The sequence below is a fragment of the Calonectris borealis genome, chromosome 11 (assembly GCF_964195595.1).
Source record: "Calonectris borealis chromosome 11, bCalBor7.hap1.2, whole genome shotgun sequence".
NCBI lineage: Eukaryota > Metazoa > Chordata > Aves > Procellariiformes > Procellariidae > Calonectris > Calonectris borealis.
The window spans coordinates 314,543-325,573 of record NC_134322.1 but is presented as its reverse complement, the minus strand read 5'-3'; the positions used below and the strand labels follow the sequence as shown (position 1 = coordinate 325,573).

At 50.1% G+C, this 11,031-nt stretch overlaps 1 protein-coding gene across 1 annotated transcript; it reads right to left on the bottom strand.

Moving 5' to 3' along the window:
- Positions 1-517: 517 nt before the first annotated feature.
- PDIA3 (protein disulfide isomerase family A member 3) lies at positions 518-9,013 on the bottom strand. The gene is made up of 13 exons (XM_075159590.1): positions 8,765-9,013; positions 8,557-8,635; positions 7,511-7,628; positions 6,961-7,068; positions 5,873-6,002; positions 5,277-5,393; positions 5,010-5,135; positions 4,291-4,473; positions 3,641-3,749; positions 2,627-2,755; positions 1,814-1,893; positions 1,215-1,272; positions 518-923 (listed from the first exon to the last, which is right to left on the bottom strand). The coding sequence occupies exons 1-13, from the start codon at positions 8,923-8,925 to the stop codon at positions 804-806; spliced, it is 1,518 nt and encodes a 505-aa protein (XP_075015691.1). The 5' UTR covers positions 8,926-9,013; the 3' UTR covers positions 518-803.
- Between the last annotated feature and the right edge of the window lie 2,018 nt (positions 9,014-11,031).

Sequence of the window (11,031 nt, the reverse complement as noted above, 5' to 3'; positions counted from 1 at the left end):
CACTGGCCCTACCTGTGTTTGGGTCGAGTATGTAGTTAGTAGCACTCGTTCCCTACACTTGACTATTTTTGCACCAGCTTAAAAGCTAATTTACTGCTGCTGCTTGTATGCTGCTGAGCAAGCCCTATGCCAGACTGCTCTGTATGCCTGCACTTGTCTAGATCCAACGGTCACATTAAGTACTACATACCTCTAAACTCACTGAGGCAGCGCTACTGCCCTATCAGGCAGCATGCAGACAGCAAAAGCATTTGTGACCAGAGTCCTGAAGCCCAAAATCTGCATAAATATAGCACCTGAAGCACAGCACATTGGGACAGTTGGTGCTACTACATTCTGGAAGGACTCTCATCAGCCAAGGAAGGAGAACAAGCTAAAGGCTGAGCTTAATATCTAGAAACAGACTTCTAAAGGCTTGCTGAAGGAAATGAGGCTCACAGTAGGAAGTCGTTGCCTACGAAGAGCAGGATCTCTTCGTAGTGTTAGGTTTGACAGGTCTCCATAGGACAGGGACACGTGGTCTTAAGGGGGTCATTTTATTGTTTCACTTCTCCAAATGTACAAAAAAAATTAGAAAATAACCCTACCCCACCCCCTCCCAAACCACAAAACAAACCAGTCTGGGCAGCCCCACAACAGTGCAGCTAAGAGATGGCAGGAAATTAAACAGAACTAGATACAGCAGCTGGGTCCCCTCAGCCCACATGGTCACTGGCTCTCCACAACCCAGAACTGGCCCCAGTCTGCCCAGTGCTTCCCCAATTCACACAGAGCTCATCCTGACAAGATGGCAAGTGGGTACTTTACAAATCCTCCTTCACCTTCTTCTTGGATTTCTTGGTTTTATCTTCCTCCTGCAGCACAGGAGTGTTGGTTGCCTCCCGCTTCAAGTAGCTAATGAAGTCACTCACTTCTCTGCCACCCTGCAGAAAGCACAAGACAATAAGGCAGTGCTTGTACTCCCTGTGGGATTCTCCTTCGCTAGAGGGGGAGTTCAGGTGCCAGGCAGGAGACCAAAGTGACTGCAAGCAAAGCTCTCCCCCGTGGGTCTGCAGCATGCAGCAGAACATTCCCAGCAGGTACCACCGGCTGCGTTCCCAGGGTAACTAATGGGACAGAGTGCCACCCGCAACTCCAGAGAGGCTCAGCATTATTTGGACACCTGGATGCTACTTCATTTCTTTACAAAGCAGCAAGAGCAGCAAAAGACTTACCTCATACTTCTTTGGACTCTGCTTCTTTCCAGCTGGAGCAAAATAGATGGTGGGGAAGCTGGAGAGAGAGAAGAGACATCTCAGCTCATAACGTGCTGTTTTCTTTCAGACCAGCAGGCTAGCCCTCACTGAAGGGACTCGCACCCTGCATTCCTCTGATTTAATGTGGTAACAACTTCAGCAGCTCTTAAGCCCACAGGTGTGGCCTCCAAAAGCCTGGCCATGTCCGCAGAGTTGGCTGAGCTCAACTATGTCCAAGTTTGCTAGCTAAACTGTTTTCAGAAAAGGGAGCCCAGCTCTGTTTTTACACTACCAAGAACAGAATCACAGCAGATTCAAAAGCAGAGGAAGGGGTTCAGCAAAACAGGCCTCCAGGCGTAGCCAGGACACGAGAATCCCAGAGAGGCAAGGCAGATGAACGTCCTTTGTTTTCACTCTTGATTTCTTCACTCTAAAGCAAATGCCTCACAATCGCATGCCAATTGCCCCTGCCCATCCTCCCTGGGAGACTCTTTCAGCTCTTCTGTTGTGGTTGTGGGTCAGAGACAGAGGCCTGAGCTCATCCACTGACACGGTGGTGTAACAACAGTAAGACCTACCCTCTGACTTCATATGGAGAAGGCACATCATTGGCTGTAGCATCCATTTTGGCAATGACGATATTGGGGTCTTTACTGAGCTGTTGGTAGAAAAAGCTTATTAGTAACTAATGCATAGTAGTTAACAGCAGGAACTCACCGATCAACATCATCTAAGATAGTGATGTCAGAGGACAGTGCACACGGTATGCTAAAAGGTGAGCAAATTACTTTTGAGCCGTTTTCTTCTGCCTCAACAGAGGCACAGGGAACAAAGTCCCTCCTCAGTCCGCTGTATGCAGCGCACACCTCCCAGTGGTACCTGCTGAATTGGTCTGGTATAACTTCTAGAGAATGCTTACCCCAGAGCAACTGCTGACCTTCAATCCTAGAGAGAGAGTTGTGAGGATATGCAGTGCTCAGGAAGGAGGGGTGCCTGACAGCCAAACAGCAAAAGGCTGGTCAGATCTGGGAGAACAGATTTATGTACTCGTGAAAGTGTGCAGGGCAGTGTTATCCTTCACCAGATGGGGGACTATAATCATGCAGAGGGAAAAGACCCAAAAAGAAACTTTGCCAATTAAGGCCAGTCATTGAATCAGGGAATATTTATGTGCCACAGCAAAGGGCGCAGGCTAAACCTACTAGTGTGGTTGCTACCACACTCCAGATCCTGGTAATGTACTTCTGCATTCCCAGCGAATGTCAAAACTCATAGTCCTCAGGAAGGCACAATTATGCCCCGTTACCATAAAGGCTAGACAGACAGAACCTGCAGGATTGTTTAGTGCTGCAAAATTCTAGTGTGTGTTTGCAACAGAATCCCAGACCTACCTTCTCCCCCAATTCTTTGTATTTGGGCTCCAGATTCTTGCAATGGCCACACCAGGGTGCATAAAACTCTATCAGGACATCTTTGTCTTCTGCATTAACAATTTCATCAAAGTTCTCAGCAACCACCACCTGGTAATGTTTGATCATACTAGTTAGTTTTTTCTCAATCAAGCATGAGCCTGTAACATGACATGCTCCATACACTCTGCCCAAGAAAGCCTGGACCTCCCAGGGTAAGCAGTAAGAGTCACGCTGTGTCTACACAGCAAGCAGCAAAATCACCAAACACACAACTCTTCACCAAGCTCTAACATCCTCAACTTGCAGGTAAAAACCTGTCATAAGGTACCAGCACTACCTGCAAGTGAGGTTTGCATCTGGTATCCTCACAGGAGGAAGACAAAATCATTTCTTTTTAATCCCAGCAAGTTCCAGGCTGAGGAATCAGTTTAGCAAGACTGGCTGAGGCCATCCCCATCCACACACAAACAAGCAATGACTTCCACTGCTCTTAAGGCCTTCACCATAAAGCCATGCCATAGAACGCTTTCATTCAGGGCAGAATTTACTGGGAGGGATGAAAGGCAGGAGTTATACCACCACCACCCCGCCAGTGATGAGATGAACACATAACTCCTTAGAAATAGTGCAGTCATGACCAACTTGAAAGCCATGCCATGAGGGAGCGCAAGCCAAAACAGTAGGCCTTCACATAATCCCTGTAAATTTGGATGATCCTGCACTTGTAGAGCACATCACTAGCGTGCTCAAGCAGCAGTTATTATACTGAAAGAACAAACTGGAATCAAAACTGCAAGCTGCATTTCTCCCTTGGCTCAGAAAACTGCAATTCAACAAGGGAGTGAATTCTTCTTCCGTCTATCACAACAGAGCCTTCTCAAGACACCACAATGCAGCACGGGACACTGGCGTATGCATAACTAGAAGCTGCTGCTGAACAGTGTTTCTTCACCTGCTGGTAGGAGCTGCTGCTATGTGTGATACAGCACTCACCTTCACAGGGCCATCATTGCTTTCAGGGACAGGTTCCGACTTCAGATACTTTTTCAAGTTTCCATCGAAGTAATCTTGCAGGAATCTCTCCAGAGCCTTTCCATCACGGCTGAAAGGGAAGTGTCGTTTTACAACCATCATCATACATACAGGATGAGAGGGGAAAACTTTCTAGGCTGATTTAAGCTCCTTCCACCCACAGAACAGATGCCACCTGCATCTCCCAGAGCACCAGTCTGTGCCTGGCTTAGATGACCCCAGAGCAAGTGCAAAGATGCCCTCAAGAGTTTTGACAGAAGGCTGGATGCACATTCCATTCTAAGTTTTAGGCCTTCCAGCACTCTTAAGTTTCTTTTTTCAAGAAGAAAGGTACAACTACTTCCTGTGCCCTTTAATGCATCTTAGTTCCTAACCAGACACTTAAATATCTTGAATTAGATTATCTACCTTTGTATAAACAGAGGGGCCTCAAGCTCTCTAGAGGGCAGGAAAACACACGAGTAGGAGCCATTTTGACCCAGCAATCATTTCTTCCAGCTGGAACATCCAGCTTTCCCGTTTCCTCCAAGCTAACAAAGTATGATCTGGTCAGAGACCCCCAGACCAAAGTCCATCAAGCGAGAGGCAACATGTTAAGTTCAAAAACTTACGAGAATTCTTCCTGCATGACATATTTATTTCCTTTAGCAGTTCTGATGGCAACAACCGGAGCCTCACCCACGCTGCTGTCTAGACCAAACTCCGAAAGCTCATGGCCAAAGGTTTTCCGACTAGCAACAGCAAAAGACAGTTTGTGGCCAGCATCTAAGAACTTCTTTGCAATCATCATAACTCTGAGGGGAAAAACAAAAAACACAAAACATTATTCCTTGGAATATCATCTTCTACATGACATAACACCCTTCAAGTTGAAATGCACACTGGACAAGGACTTCAATGGCGTGATGTGTTCTGCATAGGCAAGTCCTATGGAAATGGTGTTGAGAAGCAGACGAGTAAGCTTGTGTCTATTGTGAATGAGGCCTGTGCAAATGTTGTGTGCATTCATCCTCCATCCATCAGCATGACCACCATGGTCTCAGGCACTGGGGAAAGCACAGAATCCCACACAACACCAGTAAGGAAGTTTGTGCTTAAGGTCTAAGGACTAGGGATCCAAAAGCAAGCAGGTGGGCTTTCAAAGGATACACATTGCATGCTTTGGGCTCTGCAGGCAGCAGCCACCCCAGCAGTTCAGATTAGAAACTCAGCTGGAAGCTTTCTGGGAGAGAATAATTCACATATGAACAATAGGAGAAACTTTGTCAACTGAGCTATGGAACAGCACCGAAGCAGGGAACAAGCCCATTAAACCCCCGCCACTGTGTACCTGTTGCGCCAGTAGTTGGAGCCCTTCGCATTCTTCTCATAGTCCACATCATAGTATGCTACCAACAAGTCCTTCCCCTGGATCAAGTCTTTGTTGTCTTCAGTCATGTGTGGACAGATGCCAAAGCTATCAATGAGACAGATGTTAGCAGCTTCGGTTCACTGCCCAGAACCCATCACCTCCCAGGAATGGACTTCATGCAGCACACTCTTGTTTCCTACCCAAGAACATTAAATGCCAGTAATCCATAAGACCTAAAGAACTCACATGTTCTCCTGGATAAATTTCTTGATCTTTCCACTGGTGATTTTGTCTTCTGTGTACTTGACAGAGCTGTCCTCAAACTTGTTTGTCAGGCGTGGAGGACGGAATAAGACTATACCCCTGAGGGGAAGCAGGTATTGTGAATTAGTTTAAAGTATCCCTGGGTTTCCAAGGATGGCAGCTAGATGAGGTAAGAACCCAATCTCCAGTGACTACCCCCATTCACTGTTCATAGCTTCAAAAAGGCTGTCTAGTTTCTTGGTGGCACTACTGTACTAGATTTACCTGTCAGACCCTTCTTCATTATTCAGACAGGCCACAATGAGAAACAAAAACCCCACCATAACAAGCAATGGGGAAGCAAAACACCTCTGTTGAGATACTTCCCATCCAGAGGCAGACACTAACGCTTCAGAGCCTGCAACCGTTTGTACCTTTCTATCTCAGTTCCAAAGAGATAAAAAAGATATGCCACTGGCAGTTAGGGAAGAAACAAGACCTTAAGATATGTTCAGAACATGAATCCAGTTAACAGCTGGAATCCATGAATTTGTTCCAGATGTTTCAATAACAATAAATCCGTGTGTTAGACAACTTACTCTCCATCTTCCTCATACTTCTGCACCAATTGGTCCTCACTGGTATGTGCAAAACGGTAGTTATCTCTTAAGTTGTTGGCAGCTTTCATGAATTCTGAATAAGCATCGCCAGATGCATCTCCAAAGAAGCCTGCAACAGAAAGACAGGTGGTGACCCCAAACTAAATCAGCAGCAGGCACTGTTGAATCAGCCCTCATCATTTATCTCTACAATGCACTGAAAGATCACTTTTGAATTAAGTCCTCCAATGCATGTTCCGGCCTTCATCTTTGACAGCTTCTCTCCCATTTTTATTGGAACCTTTCTATATTCCCTCCCTTCCACCAGCAGAAAGTTACTCAAGAGTCTACCCAGCTTAGTCATTCAGCCAAAAGGCAGTTGTTCTCTGAGCACTACGACATCCACTTGTAACCATGTGACACTACTAGTGATAACAACTGCCAATGGTACATAACACAAATAAGTTTTGGAATGCTGATCAATACTCATCCAGTTACACTTGTAAGATGGCACCTGATCTGCACAAAGGAAAGCTACTATTACTACCTGTAAACCATGATCAAATCATGCGATGTTGACAGCTTACCTGTGTCACAAGACAGCACCCGAATGTACTTTCTAGCAATCCAAAGATACCAGTTGTCAGCCAGCCAAAAGAGCCACAAAATTTAAAAACCATACACTATAGTGCCAGGAGGTCTGACAGACAGTCAGAGAACCACGGGGGGGGGGGGGGGCGGGGGAAGAGGGGGGGTAAAAAAAAAAAAGCTTGGAAGGAATCCCCAGAGGTGATTAAGTGCAACCTCCTGCTCAAAGCAGGACCAGCTTGAGAGTCAGATCAGGTTGCTCAGAGCATTCTTCAACTGAGTTTTGAAAATCTCCCAGACTGAATGTTTCGAAATCCCTTTGGGCACACGTTCCACTGCTTTATCGTTCTCATTATGAAAAACGTTTTTGCTCATGTCTATCTGGAATTTCTCTTGCTACAGCTTGTGATACAGCCTCTTATCGTTTCACAGTATATTCCCCAAGACATCTCCCAGAGCCAAGCGTCCACTCATTTCAGTGCTGCACTGCATCCACTCACCCACTACAGAAGCATCTTTATCACCAATGAATTTCTCAAAATCAGCCACAGAATTGAGAGCCACCGAAGCAGGTCCCGCCTGTTTCTTGAGATGACTGACAATCCCATCTTAGAAGAAAAGTTAAACGATTACAGGGATCAATACAAAGTTCCACAGGACATTTTTCAAGCTTCCTAAAACAAAAGTTGTTTCTGCAGAATCCATATACCTCTCCCATACAATAAATGTGATGTGAATTGAAGGAGCGCTATCACCAACTTCACATAGGAACCTTCTAGCATTTTCCAGATACTGCACATCCAGGGTACTAGGAGTTAAAGGTAATGTGGAAACCTTCACCTTTAAAAGAGAGCTTTAAGGGATACTAAACACCCGGGGCTCTGCCAGCACAAAGAGTTCTGGAAAGGGCAAGGAGGTGGGCGTGTGTGTAAGTGGGAACCTTCTTTGTATCCCTCAACACATGTAACAACCCTGACACAAGTCTATTATACATGGGTCTGCCTTCCAGCACCATTTCGGCAAGCCAGATGCTTGCTGATGAGCTCTTACCTGCTGTCCTGGGCCCATCATAGGTTCCTGCCTCTTCTCCATCTCGAAAAATCTTTAAGGTGGGATATCCACTGACTCCATACTTATTACAGGTGTTTGAATTTGCTGTACAGTCAACCTAAAGGAAGAGGAACATTGCTACTCAGTGACCTAGCCACCCGTATGCACAAAAGAAAGTGGCTTTGCTCTTGCCCACATTATCACACATGAAGTCTAGAGGGTCTGAAAGCTCTTGAGTGTCTTTAACCAAGGCTGGATTCCTTTCACAAAAAGTGTAAGGATCCGCAAAGCATCTACAAGACCAAAAGTTGGAGAGTCAAGACTGGGGAAGGAGGTAGCATGAGTGTAATGACAGGCCCAGAAAAATATTTGAGGAAATACTGGAAAGATTAAGTAGTTGCAAGTTTGGCCAGACTACACACACAGAAAAATACTAGAAAGGGTAGATTCTTGTAATCAATGACAGGTTTAACAGGTATCAACTGTTCTCAGCACCTCATCAGTCCTAAAGTTCCTACAACGCCTGAAGAACACAGGCTGACCTCAACTGACAAGGAGGCCATGGTGTCAAGAGTCCATGCCACTTCCTAGAACGGAAGAGGAAGACCCCGATTTGAGAAAACCATACAAGTTTTCTGGTGGAAAAGAAAGCTCTTGGACAGCAACCCTTACTTTATAAGTCAAGGAACAATACCATGAAGTACAGTATGACGCTCGTTCTCAGACTAGATTACACAGCTCAAAAGCGGCTTCTTCCACCCAGTTCGGGCGAGCCCTCTTTTACACACTTGCACACACCCATTTTATGCTCTGCACACCATCTGAGTGGCAGCAGCCCTCGCAAGGTTCAGCTTCCAGATCATTCCCTGGCGTCTAAATCTTCAAAGAGACGAAGCCCAACAGAGCCTGGAAAACGCCCGATGTGCACACCAGCAGGCGTTGTTAGCAAAGTGCAACAGCAAAGTTTTAATTTGGCCAAAGTCTATCCATAAGCCGCCCCCGGGACAGTACCGCCCCCGGGAAGAGCTGGTGCAGCAGATCCTCACCTTCACGAGCGGCACGATCCCCTTCAGCCTGGTCGCCGCCGACTCGTACTCCGGCGCCAGCCGCTTGCAGTGCCCGCACCTGGGAGGACGGGGGGGTTAGGCCGGCTTGGGGCGCCCCGGCCCGCCCCCGCCCCTTCCCCGGGCCCTGCCCCCCGCCCGCCCGGCGCCCCGCCGGGCCCCGCTCCGCCGCCCCCGCCCGCCCCCTCACCAGGGCGCGAAGAACTCCACGAGCACCAGCCCCGGGCGCTCGGCCAGGCCGCTCTCGAAGTCGGCATCGCTGAGCTCCACCACGTCGGAGGCGCGGGCGGCGAGGGCGAGGAGCGGGAGCAGCAGCAGCAGCGCGGCGGGCCGCGGCCGAGGCGCGGACATGGCGGGCGGGGCGGCGCGGGGCTCCCTCCTCGGCAGCGGTGGCGGCTGAACAGGCGCCGGGGGCCGCAGACCGGAAGTCCCACCTCCCCAGCCGGATCTGCCGTGTGGCAGCGCTCCGTTGGGCGCCGTGCCGCGCGTCACACCAGGTCCGGCCAATGGACTGCCGACAAGGGTGGGCGGTGCCAGCTGCAGCGACCCCGCCTCTCCCTTCCCCGGCCGCCGGGTCTCGGCGCCGCTCGGGCCGCAGCGGGGAGGGGGGAGCGCACGGCGCCGGCGGGACCGGCCTCCTCGGGCTCCCGCGGGCTCCGCGCCGGGCGCCGGCTGCTCCCGGGGCGGCTCGGCTCGGCTCGGGGCGGCTCGGCTCGGCCCGGCCGGGCCCGGCCCGGCTCGGCCCGGCTCCGCTCGACCGTGCTGGGCCGCCCCGCGGTCAGGGCTCGGCTCCGTCCCCGATCCACGGCGCAGCCCTGCGCTCCCTCCCACCGCCCCGTCCCAGCGTCCGGCCCCGCGTCCCGCCGCAGCGGTGGCTCTGTCCCGCCGAGCGCGTGGCCTGCCCCCGCCGGGCCTGGTGCGGGAGCTGCCGCTGTCGAAATGATTGTCATCTCCAAGGGATTTCGCTCATTTAATCACTATCTGTGAAACCTGCCGTGGCCGCCGTGTCTGGCAAGCACCGCCAGCCTGTAGGTCAGGGGCGCCCGCGGCGCTGCGGGCGGTGTTTCAGCCCAGGGCACCGCGCGGGCCGGTGTGCAGCAGAGTAGAGCCCAGCACGCCCGCCGGCGAGGCTGCAGGACATGCCGCTGCTCCCAGCCTCCCGCGGGAGCACCGCCTCTGCATTATGGAGGAGACCGGCATTCCCCTGGCTTCCAGCACTTGTGTGCTCCTAGCCAAACCCAGGATCGAGTCTTTCCCACTTAATCATATCAGTCTGCATTTGCAACTTCCGCTGCTTGGCTGCAACAGTCAGAAATACCTTCTTCGCTGTTCAGAATACCCGCCAAAGTGCGCGGTGTCACCAGCCAGCTCTGAGCAGTCACACCCTGCTTCCGTGTCACTGCCCCCATGCCCTGGTAGCACCATCGTCCTGTGCTGTTCCTGTACGAGGAATACAACTTAGGAGCCACATAAATCTGCCCACTGTTAATTATCTCGTTTGTTGGGATGCATACAGTAGTTCCAAATCCGTGCTACTACATGCTTTCTCCAAAAGCACAGGAGGAATTACAGTTCCCCAAACACCCCCAGGAATGGAAAAGACTCTAGAGATAGTACATCAAACTGCAGGGTTGAAAAAAACTGATCTTCCCTGTTACAGAGACAAAATAGTCACCTGTTTTTTTTTTTTTTTGCCTTAAAGAAATTGCTACTAAAGGATCCAAAATCAGACCAGGCTAGCAAAAGTTTAGGAAGGTGAAGAAAAGAAGAATCAAGGAGGAAATATTTGATGTGCTTGTGGTGTCCTGAGAAACGTGGAGGGTGATCTAGGAACAAAGGACAGGAAACAAGGGGACAGTGGTGCCAAATACATGGCACTGCAGGGGTGCACAGCAGTGACACTGGAGCTGATGGGGCACCCGCAGTGCGTGGAAAAGGACCTGCAGGGTGACCCAGCTGGTTACAGAAATGGAAAGAGATGCAAAAGCAGCTCCCGCAGGTAATGAACCCACACAGGCTATGGAGGGAAGACTGCTCCTTCATAACTGCTCATGCTGCCTTCTTCCCCCTTGCAAGAGCATCGTTGCACTCCCACTCCCGGACCCCAGGACCCGTTGGAGATGCCCAGCAGAGCCCTGCCACCACGATTCCAGCAAGGCTGCAAAGCAGGATCCAGGGGAGCTGAGCTGCTAGTGTGGAAGGGAACAGGGGCAGCCCATCAGATCTGCACAAGCCGGGGCTCACAGCACCATCAGTACCACAGCACAGAGCCTGTGCACACGATTTTGTTTGTTAGTGGTTTGAGAATGGTCAGAGGAATCAGGAATTCCCGAGTTTGAATTCAGAATGTAATGTCAAGAATACTGGGACTGACAGACCCCACACACCCTGACCCAGGCACCGGGGCGTGGGGGACACAGCATGGGAACTTTGGGGAGCCGCTGTCTGACACGAAAG

What these genes read in the sequence shown, in the direction of transcription:
- PDIA3 (XM_075159590.1), bottom strand. Translation starts at nt 8,925, where the DNA reads ATGTCCGCGCCTCGGCCGCGGCCCGCCGCGCTGCTGCTGCTGCTCCCG. An exon ending in GGATCGTGCCGCTCGTGAAG is followed by an intron (nt 7,629 to 8,556) that starts GTGAGGATCTGC and finishes CTCTTCCTTTAG; the next exon opens with GTTGACTGTACAGCAAATTC. An exon ending in TAAAGATGCTTCTGTAGTGG is followed by an intron (nt 6,003 to 6,960) that starts GTGAGTGGATGC and finishes TTTCTGTTGCAG; the next exon opens with GCTTCTTTGGAGATGCATCT.